This window comes from Gekko japonicus, unplaced genomic scaffold (assembly GCF_001447785.1).
Source record: "Gekko japonicus isolate JY-2015 unplaced genomic scaffold, Gekko_japonicus_V1.1 scaffold382, whole genome shotgun sequence".
Taxonomy (NCBI): Eukaryota; Metazoa; Chordata; class Lepidosauria; order Squamata; family Gekkonidae; genus Gekko; species Gekko japonicus.
The window spans coordinates 764425-787413 of NW_015168662.1; the positions used below are offsets into that span (position 1 = coordinate 764425).

General features: G+C 44.1%; 1 protein-coding gene across 1 annotated transcript; it reads left to right on the forward strand.

Annotated features, from left to right (window-relative positions):
- The first annotated feature begins 4561 nt into the window (after nt 1-4561).
- On the forward strand, nt 4562-21210 carry LOC107113872 (epidermal retinol dehydrogenase 2-like). Its single transcript, XM_015415265.1, has 6 exons — nt 4562-4617; nt 4933-5285; nt 14553-14684; nt 16043-16142; nt 19917-20061; nt 21084-21210. Exons 2-6 carry the CDS (start codon nt 4959-4961, stop codon nt 21208-21210), a joined length of 831 nt encoding a protein of 276 aa, XP_015270751.1. The 5' UTR covers nt 4562-4617; nt 4933-4958.
- Nucleotides 21211-22989: the final 1779 nt, after the last annotated feature.

Sequence of the window (22989 nt, forward strand, 5' to 3'; positions counted from 1 at the left end):
TAAGCTTTATCCCTCTTATGTCCAGCTTGCTATCCCAACACCCTCCCTCCATCTTTGACTCTAGGTCTGCAGCCAGAGTCCCATGTGTTTCTGCCGATTCAGGACACATTCCTTATATCTAATTCTCCCCTCCCTTCTTCCATTGGAACGGTTCACTCAGCAAGGACAGGTAACTATTGGCCAAACAATGAATACCCTGCTAATGCAAATGTGCTTATTATCTATCTTTATTTCCTAGACTCTGTATAAGAGTGTGTGCATTTGTGTATTGTTTGAATGATAAGTATCCTTCAGTAGAAGACATCATTTTATACTAATCCAGTCTCCGTGTCTATTATTGGTAACTACTGGAAGAGGTGGGACCTCTGTATACAACGGTGTTTGCTCCCTAATTTGCCTATTGCCAATTAATAATCATAACTTCCCCCATATTGATAAGAAATTAAGGCAATTTGGCTAACACTGCATTCTGAAATGATCTCTCAAATCACTACGTATAGAACCAAACATAAATGATTCCTTTACAAACTAATTATTCTAGTATAGCTGTTTTTGTTGTTCAGTCGCACAGTCGAGTCCAACTCTTTGCGACCCCATGGACCAGCTCCCGCCAGGCCTTCCGGTCTTCCGCCATCCTCTGAAGTTTGCTCAACTTCATGTTCGTTGCATCTATGACACTGTCTAACCATCTCATCCTTTGCCGTCCCCGTCTTCTTTGACCTTCAATCTTTCCCAGCATCAGGGTCTTCTCCAGTGAGTGCTCCCTTCTCATTTGGTGGCCAAAGTATTTGAGCTTCAGTTTCATTATCTGGCCTTCCAGGGAACAGTCAGGGTTGATTTCTTTGAGGATTGACTGATTTGATCTCCTTGCAGTCCAAGGAACTCTCAAGAGTCTTCTCCAGCACCATAGTTCAAAAGAATCTATTCTTCGGCGCTCGGCCTTCCTTATAGTCCAACTCTCGCAGCCATACATGACTACTGGGAATACCATTGCTTGGACCATGCAGACTTTTGTTGGCAGGGTGATGTCTCTACTTTTTATCATGCTGTTGAGGTTCGCCATTTAGGTTTTTTTATGTTGAGTTTCAAGCCAACTTTTACGCTCTCCTCTTTCATCCTGAGCAAGAGGCTCTTTAGGTCCTCTTCACTTTCTGCCATCAGAGTGGTATCGTCTGCATATCTGAGGTTGTTGATCTTTTCCCCAGCAATCTTAATTCCCGCTTGTGATTCATCTAGGCCAGCATTTCACATGATGTACTCTGCATATATATTAAATAAGCAAGGCGACAATATACATCCTTGTCGTACTCCTTTTCCTATGCGAAACCAATCAGTTGTTCCATATACGGTTCTAACTGTCGCTTCTTGGCCCTTATACAGGTTTCTCAAGAGACATGTGAGGTGGTCTGGTACTCCCATCTCTTTAAGGACCTGCCATAGTTTGTTGTGATCCAGACAGTCAAAAGCTTTAGCATAGTCAATGAAGCAGAAGTAGATGTTTTTCTGGTACTCTCTTGCTTTCTCCATAATCCAGCGAATGTTGGCAATTTGATCTCTAGTTCCTCTAATGCTAGTAATTATGATGGCAAAAATCACAAGTTTAAAATTAAAACTGGTTTCTATTAAAGGTGGCATTTATATATTTATGTTGCATTTCTATAAAAAGTATTCAAAGGAATTTATAAAACCACTGAAATACTAGAAAAGAAATAATAATACAGCCCAAGATCATGCAGCTAGCTTCATGTGGAGGAGTGGGGAATTGAACCCGGTTCTCCATATTAGAGTCCGCCACTCTTAACCACTACACCAAACAGCCCTATCTCAGTGAAGAAGAGGAAGGTAAGGACAAGAGGAGCTCTTTAGAAACTGGGATAATTTCATCATTAATACAGACCCAAAATAAAATTAACAACTTTATTTTTAAAGTGCAATACACCTTGTTCATAATAATTATATCAATACTGTGGAGATGTAGAGCTTTATGTTTGAAACTGGATCAACAGATATAGCTGAATGAAGTGGTGGAATGGGGCTCACCACTGTTGAGTGCTAACCTATAAAACAGAGCTTCTTGCAAGTAAGAACTTCACACAGAGAGAGGTTCTGAGCACCCTGTTTCCTGCAGTACTAGAATTCAACTTCAAAACAGTGTAATACATGCACCAAACATGTCGTTATGTATTGGGACAGAAACATTGCAGGACTGTGCTGCCAGAGACAGGGTGAGCTTGGAGCCAAATAACAACAGACCAACAGGATTCTGGCAGTAACCAATTAAGAGGTAAAGTTTTGTAAATAGCCTATCGTTGGGAGTGGGGTGTGTTGGGGTGTGGCCATTGCATGCAATCTAACCGAGCTGAGGCTCTGGTCTACAGTCTTGTTCTTGCTGAAATCACTGAATAAAGTAGAGCTGATCTCTAGACTGGGAATCTGTTCATCCATGGAACTCACTATTTAACACATGTATAATACATACAGTACACAATGAAATGGAAACTACCTAAAATTTTCAGACTTCTAACTGCTTGCACATCCCACCCTTTGCATATGTTAAATGCTTCAATTATATCACTGCAGCTTCCAATTATTATCTCTTTGGCTCATTTCATCTTGTACTAAGTTTTACATTTTGATTCCCTAAGAGCAGTTGGAAAGGTCTCACACCCATGCTGAATAAACTGATCAGATTTTGGATTTGATCCTGTTTTGAATCAGACTCTTTTTGTTACATCCTACCCCCTTCCACTGTGCATATACACTGAGCCCGATGGATTCATTATCTCATCCATATGAAGAATGACTCTCAAAAACTCATGCTGAGTTACATTCTGTTAGTCTTCAAAGTACTCCTGGCCTCCTGTTTCCCTTCAGAGAACCATGGGAGGGCATCACCACTTAGAAGGCCTTATCTGATTAATACCTGCCAAATTTCAGGTGGTGGAGAAATACACAGAGGCCCTATTCTCTCATGCTGACCTCAGTGACTGATTGGTGCAGGCAGGAAATTCTTATCATATCCTGAGCCCAGACCAATTAGAGGGGGGTGGTTTAAGCAAAAAGACAGCAGTTTTACTGAACCCTAAAACAACTGGCATTCAATTATCCCTCTAAGCTGTGGAGTCTTGTAAGCAAAAATTCTATCTTGTGAGCTACTGGCATTAAAATTGTGAGTGAGTAATTTGGCTACTGCATAAATTAGTTTGTTCTGGTACCATCCTTCCTGAGCTAAGACAAAAATGTGTGAGCCGGAGGCTAAAACACTGTGAGTTAACTCACACTAACTCAGCTTAGAGGGAACACTGTTGGCATTCAACGAAGCTGGTACTATATCAGAGTTATCTACTGCATGTGACAGGATCTGGATAATACTTGGTTAGAGTTGTAAATGTTGAGTGAAATTGAAATAGAAAGCGATCCTAAACAGGTGTACTCAGAAGTAAGTCTCATGCTCTATAATGGGGCTTACTCACAGGAAAGCATCAATCTTTTCTTTCCTATCAAACCTAAGCTTCTTTGTGCTGCTTTTTAAAAGGCATGATTTATAAGTTAGTTAACTTGTAAAATTAGGGGACAATTAGTACAATTGTAAAATTGTACTAATTGGCATATCTGCCAATTGGATTCTAAAAGTATAAATACCTTAGTTTTCATAGCAGGGTTTTTTTTTAATTTCAGTGCTCCCCTAAATTCCCAGTTTTTCAGTGGAAAACCTGAAAAAATGTCCTCAGACATTTTCATTCTACACATTCAAAGTGAATAAAACCTTATATTTAGAAAGCATGTAATTCATTCCAAAAGAGAAAATACTTCACAAGTTATTTTTTCAGTGTGCCCCCAGATTTACTATGTTTACTCAGAAGTAACTTCCAATAAGCACAATGGACTTTTCTGAGGCATGTGCTTAAGACTGCAAAGAGTTCAGTCAATTGAAATAGAAGTGCAGTGGCACCTTAAAGACATGCTTTAAAATGATCTCCTGCAAGTCACAGGTCACTTCCTCACAGCCTCAAAGACCACAGCCTATGTAACAAGTATTTCTGCCCACAGAGGGTACCTGAGAATGCAGGAGCAGTGTGGGTCCAGATTCGGGAAAGGGAATGTAAATATAATCCTATACAAAATCTTGCAATTTAATTTGGAATATCTGCAAGGGCAGACGTGCAAATGTTCGTAATAATCTCTCTCGCTTCTCCACTCTTCTCATACCAAGTACAAAACACAGCCTCAACGCACGCCTGGCAGCCTCGCCTTCAGACCCTGCCAGTCTATGGCGCTCTCCCGCCCAGAGCCAAGGGACTCCGTTTGCTCAGCCCAGCTCCAAACAATTGCGAACCTGGCAATGACCTTTCCCTGCTCTCTGACTTCGCATGAATTGGCCGGGGGAAAGGGGCGAAGTTATGCCTCTTGCAGAAGGACGGCATCGCGCCACAGGCTGCGCACGGAGCGCCCATGCCTGCAGCCTAAGGGGCCACTCCGCAGCTTAGTCTAGAGGCGACGCATGGACTGGACGTGAGGGGCAGAGAAATGGACACCTGTTCCAGAGCCTTTTTATTCCGGGGAGGCCAAATCGCTCTCCTTAGTCTCCACAGGGACCGTCGAAGACTCGCCAGACCGGTAAGTTAGGAACGGAGCCCCATCCTGCCCGTCGTCTGCTGCCGGCTGTGCTCAGCGCCTCACCGGGACCTACAGAGAGACTCGCCCGCCGGTGTAGGCAAGGAGCACGAAGCGGCTAATCCCCCCGCGTTTGGTGAGCAGCGCTCAGCTGCTCTCGCTGTTTACTTTGGAGGCACATGTATGCCTTTAAGGCGCCTGTTAACCTGTAGGGCTGCTTTGCTGATTTCAGGGGGGGGGAGGCAGACAGACGCTGACTTGCTGTTCCCTAGGTATGGCTATGAACTAACAGAGCTTTAATTGTTTATATTTTGTTAGGGGGAACAGATCCCTTCACTAGAATCATGACCACGATAAGCAGTTTCTTCGAGACCCTCAGATGTATAGTTTTGTTAATCTATTACTATATTGAGGCCTTCATTATGAAATTTTGTCATGCGCCTAAGAATGTTGCTGGAGAAATAGTGCTTATTACGGGATCGGCACATGGAATTGGAAAACAGATGGCTTTAAATTTTGCCAGTCTTGGTGCCATTCTGGTCCTCTGGGATATTGATGAAGAAGGTAACAAGGAGACGGCTGCACTTGCCAAAAGAAATGGAGCTTTAGCTGTTTATACCTACAAGTGTGACTGCGGCAAACGGGAAGAAGTTTATGCAGTGGCAGATCAGGTAAAGAAATGCATACACGGTTATGAATTAAATGAGCTTTATATAATGACAAGTGGAGACCCGCAAGAAACTTGCGGAATGGTTATCCTATTCCGCCTGTCTCCCTCTACCTCTCTCACACTTTCTCCCTTCTGCCCCCCCTTTCTTTCTTTCTTTCTCTCTCTCCTCCATGTATGGTTTGGAGGGTGAAGTCTATGGCATTATACTGATCTGTAGTTCCTCCCCTCCTCAGATCCCACTATCCCCAGGCTCCACCCCACAAATGTCCAGGAATTTCCCAACCCGGAGTTGGCAACACAATTTCCTTCCCACCCAACAGCCAACCTACCTTTATCTGCCTCTCTGCCTTCAGCTTTCCATCTCCACACCCCTCCCCACAACCTCTATCCAGGAAAATTACAGTCTTTCTCCACAGTGGGGACCAAAGCAGCTTACATTATTCTCTCCTCCTTTTATCTGCACAACAACCCTGTGAGGTTGGCTAGGCTGAAAGTATGTGACTGGTCCAAAATCACCCAGTCAGCTTCCACCGCAAGATGGGGATCTAAACTTGAGTCTCGCAGACCCTAATCTGAAGCTCTAACTGATGCACCGCACTGGCTTTCATAGGGTGGCTGCTGATGAACAGTAGCAAGCAGCTGGGCCTAATTGAGTCATGCAAATCAGGTGGTATCTCCCTTCCCAAACCCAGCCCTCCACAAAATCTCAAGAAATCCCCCAGCCTGGCACTGGCAACTCTTGTGAGGCCTGGCCCCATGGCTCCCTTCCTCCCTCCCTCCTTGAAAGGCCAAAAGAGGCCAGGAAAGGGCCCTTCCCCCACCCTTTGACTCACAGAGCCAGTTAGTAGCCTCCCTCCCCCCCTCCCCGAACATTCTAATCTCTCTCTCACCATTGATGCCTGGAGTTAGATCCCTGCAGAGGCCATTTCAAAAGGTACTGGGGGGAATTCAGCTGTCCCTGAAGGGATTTTTTTACTTCTTGGATTTTTCTTCAGACACAGGAAGTATACTGACTATGTAGGAAAAGCTGTTGGGGGAGAGTGAGCTTCCTGTTGGTGGAAATAAGTATCCGCACAACCTGCCCCCTGTTGGAATTAGATATATAGATAATCATTGCAGTTACTAATGGATTAGAATTATGAAAATATCCTGATGGGCCAGGTGGAATTTTCAGGATGGAATTAGGGGTGGGATTTACCTTTACTTAATATTTATTAAATTTTCCATAATTTCAAAGCTGTAAAAGCAGTTAATCATACCAAAACAAACAAAAATTATTGCCGACACAGGAATTCAGGGGTCTGCCTTGCAGTGGTTCATCTCCATTCTCCAAGGTCGGGGACAGAGGATGGCAGTAGGGGAACAACTGTCCTGAAGGCACCCACTGAATTGTGGAGTGCCCCAAGGGCGGTGCTTTCCTGATGCTATTCAACGTCTATATGCGCCCCCTTGCCCAGATTGCCCGGAGGCATGGGCTGGGGTGTCACCAAGATGCGAATGACACCCAGCTCTATCTGTTGTGGGACAGCCAGTCTGACTCCAGACGGAAGATCTGGACCAGGCATTACAAGCTGTGGCTGGTTGGCTTAGACTGAGCCAATTGAAATTGAATCCGATGAAGACAGGAGGTCCTATGCCTGAGCTGGGGTGGTCTGAGGGGAGGGGTCCCACTCCTGACCTTGGATGGGACGACGCTAGTGCCAGCACTGGAGGTTATGAGTTTGAGAGTGCTCTTGGATGCCTCCTTAACTATGGAGGCCCAGGTAGCAGCCACTGCCAGTCAGCCTTTTACCATCTTCACCTGATTAGGCAGCTGGTTCCCTTCCTCAACTGCAATGACCCAGTCAACCTTTTACCATCTTCACCTGATTAGGCAGCTGGTTCCCTTCCTCAACCGCAATGACTTGGCAACAGTGATCCATGCAATGGTCACCTTGAGACTGGACTACTGTAATGCTCTCTACATGGGGCTGCCCTTGTCGCAGATCTGGAAGCTGCAGCTAGTGCAAAATGCTGCAGCCAGGCTTCTGATGGGCCTCCCTTTGCGGGAGCACATCCAGCATTGCACTGGCTGCCGATAGCGTACCCAATCAGCTTCAAGGTGCTGGTTCTCACCTTTAAAGCCCTCTATGGTCAGGGACCAACATATCTGAGGGACCGCCTTTCCCCATATGTCCCCCAGAGAGCACTGCGGTCAGGGTCCCAAAATTGATTGGCCCTCCCGGGTCCCAAAGATGCCAGATTAGCTATAACCAAGGCCAGGGCCTTTTTGGTGGTGGCTTCGTACTGATGGAATGAGCTCCCAGCAGAGATCAGGGCCCTGCAGGACCTTTTACAGTTCTGCAGGGTCTGCAAGATGGAGCTCTTCCACCAGGCTTTCAGTTAAGGAGCCGCCGCCAACAACCACCACCAACAACTGGAAAAAATAGAGCCCTGAAGATCTAGTTCCTGATCTTACCATCTACAGTCTGTGCTTGCTGTGTATGTATGGAAGGACCAATGAGCTGACCAACAAGACAGATCACCAGATATGTTAATATGACTGTCACCATCATTTTTAAGCAATATTAACTATAGATCCTACTAGCACTTTATATTATCTCTCCTTATATATATTTGAGTTTTTGTGTGAACTCTTCCACATGCCTCCCCAGGCTTTGGGTCCCTGATCTGTCGCTCAGAGCGGCCAACCGGTGGCCCACACGGTGAGGCTGACAGGGTAAGGGTCATGGTGACAGGAAGGCCGGGGCCTCCGATGCAGCAGCCAGTTGAGCTGGAGGGAGACCCAGATGCCTCCTCCTGGTGGCCCCACAAAACTTTGCTCCACAGCCCCGCCAATCCCCACACCCCATTTGCCTCCGCACTGCAGCATGGCTGAACTCCTCGCCAGCCTCTGTTTACCAGACCTCCGCTTACCAGACCTCTGCTTACCCGCTCCACTCCCACGTTCACCTCTGAGCGGCACGGGAGCCAACAAGCCGGGGCCACCTCTCCCTCCACCACTGGCAAGCCTCGTGCACCGCGCTCAGCCCCCCTGCGCTTTATGTCTGCAGCTGCTGAGCTCCGACCAATGTGGCTGCAGCAGCAGCGGCACCGCCAACACCTCCCCGGAGGGAAGGTGGCCGTGGAGGCACCGGCCATAGCCACCAGGAGTGCACCGCAGATTGGGGGCTTCTCCTGCCACGCCCGGCAGCTGGACGCCTGCCTCTGACTGCCTGGCCGCCCCACCACCAGCACACCCATGCCAGTGGGAACGAGACGCCGGACAGCGAGGGTCTTGATGGTAACTTCCACAGCCTTCATGGCCTCAGCCCTCACCCCGGGGTCTTGCTAGAGCTCGTTGCATTGACTTCACAATGGGCCTGGCGGCTAGTAATGTTATATTTTAATGTTTTTAGAAGGTTTTATGATTGTATAATTGTTATTGATGTGTTTTATTTTTATGTAAGCCACCCTGAGCCTGCCTCGGTGGGGAGGGCGGGGTATAAATTTGAATAAATAAATAAATAAACCTAGCAATAGTACCAATCAGACACAAGTAGAATATTCAGAACAGTCAATGAAACCCCAGTCAAAGGAATGCCAACTGGAAAAGGATTTTTTACTATTTCATAAATCCAGGAGAGAGGTGACTTTTGTAGTACAGGATGCCTTTGATAAGCCAGTTTGGTGTAGTGGTTAAGCATGTGGACTCTAATCTGGGAGAACCGGATTTGATTCCCCACTCCTCCACTTGCAGCTGCTGGATGACCTTGGGCAAGCCATAGTTTTGTCAGAGCTGTTCTCTCAAGGACAGTTCTGTCAGAGCTCTCTCAGCCCCACCTACCTCACAGGGTGTCTGTTGTGGGGAGGGAAAAAGAAAGGAGTTTGTAAGCCACTCTGAATCTCCGAGTGAAGGGTTGGGTATAAATCCAATCTCCTCTTACTCTTCTTCTTCTTCCTCCTCCTCTTCTTCGTACTCTTCTTCTTCCTCTTCTTTTTGCTGGCATCTTAATTGGCACCTGGGTTCATATGGGAATTGGTCAGGCCATGAAAGCCTTTGAAATTTACCTAACATCTTGCATATGCCATAGGAGCAAAGGGTATCTAATGTAACTGACACAGAACATGTTCTATATGAATAGCTTCCCAACACTCTCTTGGAAAATAGCAGTTGCATTCAGCACTAATTTTATTGTTTAATTAAGGCTGAAGATTGCGGAAGTATCCATTAGTGTAGGTAGGTCAGAGAATATAAATGCATCAAGAAATGAAGAAAATTTATGATGCACCACACATAATTTGCACTCTTGAACAATACCAGCCTGCTTCTCAAAAGGCAGATCTATACCCAGGAGCACCCAAGAGTTTTCCACTGATGTCACCCACTCCAGAACACAAATATCCCTCTGGCACATCACCTGCATCTTATCCTCTTGTCTGGATTCTACTTAATCAAGGCTTCCAGGCACTGGTATAGCACAAAAATCCCTGGTTCCAGTTGCTTTGTTAATGAAATACAGAACTGGTTTCATCATCACACTGATAACATCCAACTACAAATGTACAGATGGTCTCACTCAGCTGCTTTGTACGACTGTTAATACCAGCTGTTCCACCAGTCTGTGCGGAGCACAAGTGGACTTAACTGCAATCAGTCTTGCCCAGTGGTTCCCAAAGTGGGGTTACCTAGAGGTGTGTTAAGAGAAAAGAGGCACCACCAGGAGGTGGGCCTCTTTGACCACATTGTTCATTTATTTTCAATTGACCAGGCTATGGCATCAAGCTGGCATCAAGCTGGCAAATGGCATTCCAGGTTTCTGCCTCTGCATAGTGCTGAAATCCGGTGGACATACCACAGTTTTTAGTAAATACACCACCAGAGCTCCCTTCAGACTGGTATAGCATGTTTTGAGAAACTCTTCACCGTGTGTTTTTTGTCTCTGTCATTTTCAAGTTTTTGCTGTAAGTCCTCAGCATAATAGTGTTGAGTGTGGTATTTATTTTCCTGTGTTCTTGGTTACTGTACCTGTTGATTATGAAGTGCACTTTTTAGCTATATATTATTTTTGTCACAGTCTGCTCAATATTAATATTTCTAGAGTCTTCTTCATGGTCTTTGTGCAGTCCCACACTTGGGGTACTGCACCTGCACTGGAGCTTGTAGAGCTTGTAGAACCAAACCTCAACACTTTTGGCAGGCTTTCTTCTCTGCTCTGGGGAGCAGGCCTCAACTGTGCACGCCTGGAGCTGAGGAGAAAGCCTCCCCCCACTCAGTTCCTTTCTAACTGCCAAACTGATCGCACATATTTCCAGTGTCTACTCACACCATGTTTTCTCACCCTCAACACTTCTTGTGATATAACCTGCTCAAAGTCATCCAACACCTCATCCCCCACCTCCACCGCTGGGAGGTTTGGTGCTGTCCAGGAGTTTGGCAGCGTCAAACTAGGTGAAAAAGGACAAAACCATGAATTGGACATTGAGGCCAAGATCTGCAGGTTCAAAACTGAAAGTACCAAAACAAAAACTGACTCCAACACAAGTACCCTGAATAAGCATTACAGGACTTTTGACTTCCACACCCTATGCTTGAGAAGGCCTTTTGGAGGCTCCACACCAGCAACAGCAACCTGTGTTCCAATTGGTACATCACAGAAACAGTTCTACTGGAACAGCAGGCTATTGCTATTATTTCCCACTCCCCATCTCTCAGGTCAGATTTTTGGGCTACCACTAGAAATGCGGAGCAGGACCACACTCCAGGGTCTCCTGACAACAGTTGATAAACTGATTGCGGGACCATTCCCGATCTGACTATTACGCGCAGGCCAAGCACTCTCGATCTAGATCCACCTATCATCAGAAACCTGCTGACCAATACCAGTACTCTTCAGAATCAATGTCGCCTCCAAGATACCACTATGGGTCCCGATTCCATTCATGCAGATTGTACTACATTCGGTCCCAATCACCCTCTCAATCACCACCCAGGCGATTATACAATTCTGGATCCCAGGATGTACACCATTGCCATCGATCACACTCCCAGGATTCATCCAGGAACCATGGTGATCGACACTCTCAATCCTGGCAAACTTCACAAGATCACAAAAAAAACCCATGCATGGAACACAACTGCCCATAGAGGGAATCTCTTCGATACCACTGCACTGAGTTCCAACTTCGCTCTCAACATTAACCTTGATAGCTGCCTCCAGCACTGAACAAGCCTCTTGGGACATTCCAGTGTTTGAAGAAGCTAACCACATATCTTCGTTGGAGCCACCCAACATGGGTTCCAATGGGTCAGAATCAGGGCATGAGGATTCAACTCTTCAGCTGGTCGAACTTGAGGCTAGCTGCCTGGGAACAGTTTCACCCTCTGAGGGGGTCTAAAGCATTTCTACAGCTTTTGGAGAGGATGGCAGCAGCCCTGCAGGTTCAGCTCACCTCTGATACACCAAAGGTGATAGATTTGGTACATAAAATGTTGCAATCATACCTACCCCCTGCAGCAGTGTTTCCAATGCTTCCAGTACACCCCGAGACCCTTTAGGAGAACTGGAAAAAGCCAGTGTCCACGCCTCCAATCTCCAAAAGATATGAAGCCATGTATTGGATGCAACCTACCAACGCTGAGTTTCTCTTCTCAAATCCTCAGCCGAACTCAATAATTGTACATTCATCCCCCAAACTGAAACAGGCATGCAATCTGGCTCCCCCTGATAGGGAGGGGAGGAAGACTGATACTCTAGCAAAACAGGTCTACACTCTCAGAGCTATGGTACCCAAACTGCAGACCTACTTTTCTTATTTCTCAGTGTACAATCTCCACTTGGCAATTTAAATTGCCTCCCAACTTCCTCATCTGCCCTCAGAACCCTTGGCCATCACCACACCTCTGGCCCAGGAGCTCTGCAGGGTTTCCAAGCAACAGATCTCCACAGTTTGACACTCTGTCACCCATTTATCTAGGACACTGGTTACCTCTGTGGCCCTTTGCCATCATGCATGGTTGCATTCAACATCTCTGCAACCAGAAATCAAAACAAAGACCTATCATTCAACGGCGATGGATTTTTCCACATGTCCATGGATAAAACCTTAACATCAGTAGATGATAGCCTTAAGAGGGCGAGAAATCTGGGCATCACACAACAGGGGACTCAATGCCAATTTAAGTCTAAAACCTGGAAGTCCTCTGGCAGAGATTGTCAGCATTCCCCACAATCCAGTGACCACTGGAGGAAAAGGTCTTTCTCTATGAAGGCTACTTATCAAATGAGGCCAAAACCATCTTCATCTTCCAAGAAACCTTCACAACAGCCCAAGCAGTCACTTTGACTCCACTCTGCACCATCCAAGACCCACTCCAACTATGATTAACTCACCCATAGGGACCCAACTCCATCCATACCTGAACTGCTGGGAAAACATCACAATGGACAACTGGGTCCTCACCATCATCAGGGTGGGGTTCACCACAGAGTTCAATTTCTTACCACAGATGCTACACTTTGTTATAACAACCCCATCACTGGTACTCCTCAAAGAAATCAGCACCCTCTTAGCCAAAGAGGCTATCAAACCTATGCCCCAGGCTGAATGAGGAGCTAGAGAATATTCAAGGCATAAAAATAATTTAGATGATATTGTAATTGTGGGAGAACGATACAGAAAAACAGAAGTTATACAAGATCATGTCAAAAAGCTGTGTGCCTTCTTGGAACAATACAGAGAACAGAATATAAAACTAAACCCTAAGAATGTTAGGCTAAGACTTAGACAAGTGTCTTATATTGGATACCCCATGAAAGTAAAGGGTCTGAAAATTGACCCTGAAAAAGCTAAAACCAGTTAAAGAGATGCTGAGATCAGTGAATGTGAAGGGTCTCCAAAGATTCCTGGGAATGGGCTAGCAGATTACTGTAAACAAGGAGCTAGCATATTACTGTGAACCTGTCCAACAGCTGACACACAAAAATGTGGAGTGGGACTGGGCAGAAAGTCATCAGGAGGTATTTGAGAAGGTAGTGGACACAATAGGAAAGAGCCCTGTAGAGTACTGCAGTCCAGGTGAGCAGCTGTGTGTATGCATATATGTGGGAAGTAGGGTTGCCAGATGGTTTCTACAAAAATACTGTACATGCTTCATAAAAATTTGTTGACCATGTGGAAACCAAATTTGTTTAATATCCATATATAGTTTTCTTAACATTATAGAAGGAAAGCTGTATCAATATATGTGGAACTGAGCAAGTTAGGAAAGTAGACAGGAAAAATAACTCAGGGACACAGAGGAAGGTAGAATGTAAGGGGAAAACTACAGGAAGTGACTCAGAAAAGAAACAACAAAGTCCGAGTCCAGTGGCACCTTTATTAAGAACAGAAACTAAGGGCACAGCAATACATATGACATCAATACAAAGTGAAATGCTGCATAAGTTCACCCAAAGAAATTAATGCTGAAATCCAACTTCCATGTTGTTTATAATTCTTGTATTTCAACCTTTATTAAGACTAACAAAATTTTATTCAAAGTGTAAGTTTTTGTGTGCAGCAAATTAGCATGTAAATGCAAGAGTTAACAAAAAGATGTGAAAATGAAGCTAGAGTCCAGTCTTGGGGATACTGCTGGACTCTAGCTTCACTCTCACATCTTTTTGTTAACTCTTGCATTTACATGCTAATTTGCTGCTATCCATTGATCATACTGGCCATCTGATCCAACTTCAGCTCTGCATATGCATCTTGGCTCTGAGTGGCCCCTCCTAACGGCCGCCCTCCACTCTCTTTTTTTCCTGTAAGTAATCCTTGAGGAGATTTTGTTCCATTTGTCTGAAGAAGTGTGCTTTGCACACAAAAGCTTACACCTTGAATAAAACTTTGTTGGTCTTAAAGGTGACACTAGACTCAAACTTTGTTCTCCTGCTTCAGACCAACACGTCGACTCACCTGATTTTTTCTTAGTAGAAAAGAAAGATAAAGGAGTTCAGGAGATAGAGTCAGATTTGACTTTTATTATCCTACTAGAAACATTGTTATCTTTTTATATTATTATATGTATGCTGTTTCTATGTCTTCTTTTTGTGTTAATTTAAATAAAGTTTATTTTTTTAAAAAGAGACTAATAGTTGCATTTGGGATATTAAATATTGATACAGACTCATTGCAAATTGAACCAATAGACACAAAAAACTTCTATGTTAAGAACATTTTGGATACAGTAAGTTAAATCACATAAACTTTAAAAGAACAGTTTTTTACATTTCCATTTTTGTTTTAGGTTAAAAAAGACGTTGGAGATGTTAATATTCTAATCAACAATGCTGGTATTTGGGCTGGAAAGAATTTCCTTGATATTCCAGACTATAAAATGGATGAAACTTTAGATGTGAACTTCAAGGCACATTTCTGGGTAATCATTTTTTATAGATAACCATGAAACTACTTTGAATTCTTATTAAAAGTTAATCATGAATTATTGGAATCTGGCTACTTTTTAGAAATGTAGATTTAGCATAAGCTATTGAAAACCTAGGAATTCTGTCTTTTCACAAGTGCTGCGGTTTTCTTTGTTCCTACTTTTGCTGTGTGCGTCTTATTTATTGTCTGTTCCCCTAATCCGAATATAAGATAAGAAGATGGATAAAAATTGATTTTACAAAATGAATTTGTGTTTTGAAATTCAATTATTAATGCTTTTTTTTAAAATGTATTTTTTCATTCAAAATCAAACCTGAAGTTACTGCAAACAGTTACTGCATACACTGAATTTATGATACTTTATGAATTTATGGGAAATTGTTTTTCATTGTAAAGAAAAACTCTGGGGAAAACGTCTCTATCAGTCATCATATAACAAAATAATATGTAATTTATGTATTATAGTTTTATATGGGACTAGAGACTAGCAAGTCACCACAGTGGCTTGCCTGTTGATTCATCTGTATGGCCTTGTATCTATGATCTATTCAGTAATACTACCAGCCATTGCTTCTGGTTGATGGGGTGGGGTGAAACAGAGCAGTTGTATGGCAAAGGAAAAGGGACAAACTAAAGCAGAAAGGAGCACTAAAGAAGATGCAATTTTTTGATTCCTACCAGCATTCATCTACAAAAGTCTATCATAGTTGCAGACTATAAAGGATATCTTGTTTATAATCATAATCATTGTCATATAAAAACAGTATTGTATATCATCTTCTGAAAGTAAAAATAGTCAAATGGGAAAAACTTTAATGTATCCTCGGAAGTTGCATAAAGATTCTCTTCAGTTTTAAGTCAATATTTTAAGGTTCTAACAATAAATTAATAGATACTTTTATTTAGGAAGTATCCAAATTATAATGGAAAATGTTAGTTTACATCAGCATTTGGGGGTGATTTAAATAATTATTAAAATTGCTGATGTAAATCGCCTTACTGAAACTGATTCACCTTGGAATTAAGAATTCTTAAACCTCCAGAAATGTGTTGTTCCTAGGGTCTGATCTGAGGGATTCCATGTTATGATATCTATATATATCATCCAGACTTTGTTTCTAGATGTGGCCCATCTTTTATGTAAATGGGCACACACCTGAAAATAGTAAACTTTTTAAAAATGTAAATTCAAAACCTGGTGTAATAATCAGGTATGTCAGTATACCTGCCTACATTGTTGGAATAATGTGCCAGTTGTATAGGGTGTCCCATAAAGTTTCTGTAGCAACATCAGAAATTGTTTTTTTAAAAAAAATGCCTAATAGTATGGGTTTTATCACTGTGTCACAGACTTGCAAAGCCTTCCTACCATCCATGATTGCCTGCAACCATGGACATTTGGTTAGTATTGCGAGTCAAGCAGGAATGTGTGGGGGCAATAAACTCTCAGGTCAGTATACTGTGGATCTACTTATTATGCATGTAGCTGAATGGAGAAACTACTTAAAATGTTCTGGTTGGATATATTTGTACTTGACAATAACCAGTTCTCAGCACATGAAAATCAAAGGTGTGCCAACTTATAAGAGTACTTTTCAGGAGAAGGAGCATATTCAGGTAAAATGTACCTGTGTAGCTAAAGGCTCTACTGATGTGCAAGTGAACTTGCATCCTAGCTCCTACTCACTTGGGGGTCAGTTCAAACACACAAAATAGAATGAGGAAAAACCGTTCCTCAACAACTACTTTGCACTGTAGTCCTGTTATTCAATGACACTGGTAGTAGAGATCTTCATATGTTCTTAATCTATCAAAGGATAAAGGTAGTTTCTACAGAATCATCACAGGAACAGCATAGTTACAAGTATGAAACCAACAAGCATTGCAGGGGTCACCATTTTCTCCTCTCTTCCCTACAAAAAAATTTCCTGCCTTCCCGAGTCTCTCTCTTTTCCTCTTTCTCTCTTTTCTGTCCTCCTGGTAACCTCCTGCTTCCTTCCCATTTACCAACTAACCTTTCTTTTATCTGCCCCCCCCCAAGCTTCACCTTTTATTTATTATTTATTGACTTCATTACCTCATCTTTCTCCCCTGTTTTATCCTCACAAAAATCTTGTGAGATAGATTAGGCTGAGAGAGAGTGGCATAAGGTCACCCAGCCATGTGGCATAAATTTTGCAGAGGCTGCCTATTGGGCCCAGGCAATTTGTGTAACATCAAGTTGTCCAGTAGCCACCACTGCACCTGGGTGAGTCACACAAATTGCATGGTGTTTGCTTTGAGTGTTTGCTTCTGAGCCTGGCCCCACTGAGTCCTCCCTCAGGGGTGGACTTGGAGGCTAGAATAGTTGTGAAACTAACAAAAACTAAAGTTTAAAGGCTGGCAATGTAGATTTGGTTGCTTAGCAACCCCCACAGTGGCCATTGAGATCTCAGAGGGCATTCATTTTTTTAAAGGTAGAAATATTGTTTCTGTTATTTGGGGAATTATAATACAGAGAAGCATTACTGAGACCTTGGTGAGCAAGGTGGACGCAAGTGACTTTTTGACTTTTTGAATGTTTAGATTCAATACCAGTAATAGCACAATACTCAAAAGGTAATTAACAGAACACCTACATTGCTCAAAGCAACTTTTCCTAACTTTGATGTAACAGCACTCTTCCTTCTAGAAAAGAAATGACAGACTCTAGGGCTTGGCTGTTGGGTTTGGGCTGATGGAAGGTATACTGTAGCTAGTGCTAACATTTCTATTGTTCCCCACCTGAGGAGAGAAGATTAAGCTCCCACACAAGCTACAGAGTGATTTCTCCCCCTCCCTGAAAAGAGGAGGCATGGGAAGGACATTTTCTGGCTCTATCTAGTGCTGCAAGCCGGGGAGTTAGCTTTTGCTGATTCATGTTGTGTATGTGTATGTTTTCTTTCTCATCTCACTTGGGGAGTTGCTACCTCACCTCACCCACCTCCTCTGAGCTGGCTGCCTCTTCTGGCTCACATCTGGGGAAAAGGAGACCTTTCTATCTTTCACATACACTCTGTCTCAGTGTGAGGTAGTGGCAAAAAAGAGTGGGGGGAAGGGGAGGGCACAGGTCAAGCAAGTGCTGGAAGGGGACACAATGAAAAACTTAAATTACCTTCATGTCCTATAACCATCAACTCAAGTGTAGAGAAATTCCTGGTTGGCCATCTGGCTGGGATGGGGAAGTTGTCACTATTCCAAAATCAATGCAGCAGTTAGTTTCCAAAATTATTTCAAAGGGCATTCTTCCCCACCCCCAAACTAGTATGGTTTTAACCATTCATCCCCTGGGCTTCCTCCCACTTGAAGCCCTCACTGCCCTGACTCCAGAGGAAACAAGCGTGGGTTGGAGTGGTGGTTGCTTTGGCTTAGGAAGCTTCATTGTGTAAATATTTATTTCATTTATACCCCCCCCCATTTTTCCCTAATGGGGACCCAAAGGGGCTTACAACATTCTACCCTAATCCATTTTATCCTCACAATAACCTTAAGAGATAGGTTTAAATCCATGAGTAATCTATATATATAAAAGAAAGTCCCCTCACCATAAAATCAATGCCCAGGTCAAACCCCTGGACCTAGAAACACGAAGTTTGGGGAGAGCACTCCTACCATGGTGTTGATGCACACTAAAAGGGGATTTTTAGAAATTCGACCCCTAAGGGGGTCAAAAAGGGTAAAATGTGCTCCCCCCATTGCTTCCTATGTCGCTGCCAGGCTGCTGCCTCCTTGACCCCCCCACTCTCTGATTGGTCACCTGCAGAGCTCAGTGTTCTGAGGTTAAAAAAACCCAGTTACAGGAGACTGCAGAGCACTAATGACAGTTGAGGAAATCAGGAATGGCCAACAACCTGTGAGGTGCAGCAATTCATGACTTCAAACATAACCCCCACTTCCTACACCTGACAGGTGGTTGTCTGTCAGGTGCAGCAGTGGGTCCACCAGGGAGCTTGCCCCAGCAGTAACGCCTTAGTGATCCTGCTGGCCCAGTCTCCACAGTGGCTTCTAATACTCCTCTTCCCTCCCCTTCCTACACTGGACAGGCAGATACACCAACGCTACAAGGAGAAGGCAACTTGGGAATGCGGCAAAGACATTTGCACAAAGTACTCCTGCAGGGCACTGAGCTGTGCAGGCAAAGTACCAGCAAGATCAACCTGAGGTGCTCAGAATAAAACAGTCTCCATATGAGCAAAACAATCCAGGAACACAAGTAGAAAGGCCATCACTTTCGTGGAAGGTGGCAGGAGTTGACTTAACAGACAACTACTTCTTAAATGGACAGTTCTATGTCACCTGCTCCATAGTGAGCTCCCCAAGCAGACTGGTGAGGCCTGAGGGCAGAACCACCAATGTGGTCTACAGAGAGGTCTTTCAGTAGAGTGGGGGGGAAACAGTACGTATGTCTCACTTCATTTTTTACACTACAATCTTCTCCATTAGAATTCCTACAACAAATGTTACATTTCAAACTTCACATCATCAGTGTTATAACTGGATTTACAGAACTTAAATACCATAGCGAAGCACGGGTATCAGGCTAGTGTTAGAATAAAGAAGGTGTGGTCCCATCCTTGGCTTTTCCCCAGGGTCCCAGAATTACTAAACTGCCCCTGCCAGCATTGGTGTGTCGTGAACCACACAGAGCAGCGATGGCACTTCAGAGCCTGCCTCTTCCTCTGCCTCCTGCTTGGTGAGCTTCCTTGCCACGTGGCCCCCACATGTTCAACAATTTTTAATGAGCATGTCTAGTATTTGGCAACCCTATCTCCCACATGCATGCATACAGACAGACCAGAGTTGCCAGGCTGCAAACTGCAGGAGGGTTGGAGATGGGGACCTTGGGTGCTGTAACATCGTGTGCACCATCTCACTTCTGGGGGAAACCTGTAAGTGATGTACTATTGCTCTAGGAACTGCCGGAAACTCTATGGTTCCACTATAACATTTCTGGAAATTCCTAGAGCTACTGCACTCTGCTACACTATGGGTTGTCCCCCGAAGTGTCGCAGCAATGAACATGACGCTGAGGGTTTTAAAAATTTTCTCCTGCTGCCACTTGGAGCAGCAGTGGGCAAGGCTGAGGGGTGGCCCTTACGCACACAAACACCCAGAGCTATTTAAAAAACTTACTGACTTCAGAGGATTTTATACTTTTCATAATTGTCCTCTTGTGGTTTTTAATCTTTCTCCCTCCATTTTTCAGAGTATGCGGCAAGCAAGGCTGCAGCAATTGAATTTTTAGAGTCAGTTGCTTTTGAATTGCAGGCTGCAGGAAAGAATGGCATTAAAACTACTATCGTCTGTCCATATTATGTGCATACAGGTCTTACTGTTGGTGTAAAAACGACGTAAGTGTTGGGTTTTGAAGAACTGTTTATTTACAGAAAGTTGTAATTTAATAAGCTTACTGAAAATTCTTTGTGTCCAGAGCTAGTGTACAGACATCCACAGATAGATTTGACTTTTTCTTTTTGAATATGAGAAAAGGAAAACAGCCTCTATGTTCAAAAGAGGTTAGTCATGCTCTCTGGGGGAAGGGAAGTGCCCAGAAGTTATTCAATTCTTTAGACCCAGGTTAGGGGTGTGCAAAAAAAAAAAAAATCGGCCGATTCAGATTCAGTCGAATTCAGCAGAATCAATTTTGGCTGACTCCCGCATGTCAGTTTCGTCAGTAGGAGCCAATTCGGGAGTCTTTCGGCCCGCCGAATGTCAATTTCAGCCCCATTGTATCCTATGGGCCATTGAAGTCAATGGCGAAAACATAACATATATTCTGGGGCCTGGAGGGGAGGGGGCTTGAGGGAGAGACTCCAAACATGCAGGGTAGCTGCTGGAGCCTCTCCCCAAGATACCAACCAAGTTGCAAGAGCATTGGACCAGGAGGTCCAATTCTATGGTCCCTCAAACAGGTTCCCCTATCCCCTCCATTGTTCTCTATGGTGGGGAAAAAGGATCTTTTCCCCACCATAGAGAACAATGGAGGGGATAGGGGAACCTGTTTGAGGGACCATAGAATTGGACCTCCTGGTCCAATGCTCTTGCAACTTGGTTGGTATCTTGGGGAGAGGCTCCAGCAGCTACCCTGCAAGTTTGGAGCCTCTCCCTCAAACCTCCTCCCCTCCAGCCCCCAGAATATACCCTATGTTTTCACCATTGACTTCAATGGCCCATAGGATATAATGGGGGCGAATTGCCACCGAAATTCGGCGGCAAGTCAATTCAAATCAGAGAATCTGAAACGGCCTGCAGCAGCCCAAAAGGGGTCCGAATGGGCCATTTTCGGGGGTGCATTTGGTTCAGACGAACAGAATGCACATCCCTAACCCAGGTAATGCTCAGACTTGTCTAATCAGTATTTCCCCCCCTTCAGACGGCCCTGTCTTCTTCCAATCTTGGATGTAGAGTATGTTGGCAGAACAATTGTGGATGGTATTCGGAAGGACAAGTTTTATTTGTTTCCATTGCCAATTACAACCTTTTCTGTTCTAAAAGTGTAAGTATATGGCATTTCTCTCACTTCCTCTCTCTGACTTGGAACACTGTTGGGTATCCTTAAAAGATTTTTTTTTGGGGGGGGGTAACTAAAAGTCTAAAAATTAAGCTGCAGTATTCTTTTATTTTTTGTTATATTAAACTTTATGATGAAGAATCAGCTTTTCAGTTTTTGTATTCCATTGATGCATCTATTGAGTTCTGTGGAGCGAATAGTAAATAAATACATATAGAATTTGTTAATGACCGTCACCATATTTCATAAATTCGTTCACCTTGTGCACAGATTCATATGTTGCCATCTAGCTTCCAGTACGCATCCTGACTCTAACTAGCCCTTCCTGGCAACTAACCCACCCCCATATGTAATGGTTGAGGAAATTCTCTTTCACTGTTATCTGCAGAAGTGTGCTTGTACACGAAAGCTTATACCTTGAATAAAACTTTGTTGGTCCTAAAGGTGCCACTGGTCTCAGATTTATGAAAATAAATTTAATGGCGGTTACCATATTTTATAAATTTGTTCACCTTGTGCACAGATTCATATGTTGCCATCTAGCCTCCAATTTGGTTGGCCTTTCTTTAACTCTCCATTTTGAAATGTGCAACCAGCTTCTTTCTGTTAACAGGCCAAGTAAGCAAGTTTATATCTATTAATGGTCACATAAAAAGACCACGAACAGGTAGATTGTGCCTAATTTCATCACACTGACACATAGAATAAATAGTTCAAGAGAAAATAGGAACCGCACTCCATACTTGATAAGCAGACCATTAGTTAAAGCCTTTTGGGTGACTGTTCACAGTGCTGTTAGCCTAAAAGAATCCTGCTGTGCTGACAATTACTGCAGGGAAAGTGCCATACCCATATTAGCAGTTCCCAAAAATGGTCAGTCTGCATTTAAGGCTGGTTAAATTATATTGCTGATATAGCAAAGACTACCTCCATACCTAGAAGAAGTAGAAGAAGAGATTGGATTTATACCCCGCCCTTCACTACCCAAGGGAGTCTCAGAGCAGCTTACAAACTCCTTTCCCTTCCCCTCCCTACAACAGACACCCTGTGAGGTAGGTGGGGCTGAGAGAATTCTGACAGAGACTGCTCTTTTTCAAGAACAGCTGTGCCAGAGCTTGTGACTGACCCAAGGTCACATCAGCAGGTGCAAGTGGAGGAGTGGGGAATCAAACCCGGTTCTCCCAGATTAGAGTCCGCACACTTAACCACTACACCAAACAAACTCCTTTCTCTTCCCCTCCCCACAACAGACACACTGTGAGGTAGGTGGGGCTGAGAGAACTCTGACACAAACTGCTCTTTTTTCAAGAACAGCTCTTGTCAGAAGTACAGCTTGCCCAAGGTCATCCAGCAGGTGCAAGTGGAGGAGTGGGGAATCAAACCCGGTTCTCCCAGATTAGAGTCCGCACACTCAACCACTACACCAAACTGGCTAATGAGCTCCTGCATCTCTTTTTCTACGAAATGACCCCTGACCGGCACCTTCATGGCCAACCAACAAGGCAGAGCCAGGAGTGTCTCTTAACCCCAGTCCCCAAGTGACCGAAAGGGTGACTTTTGCACGAAGGGGCCATCACAAGCCCAAACCAAATCTGAACCACTCTCTTGAGACACTCCGCTTTCCAACGGAGATCATTACAGAGGGGAGCCGTGTTGGTTTGCAGTACGACAGCTAGATTCCAGTCCAGTAGCAATTTAGAGACCAATAAGATTTTTTTTGGGGGGGGGGTTAGCTTTTGAGAGTCAACGCTGTCCGACGAACGGAGCT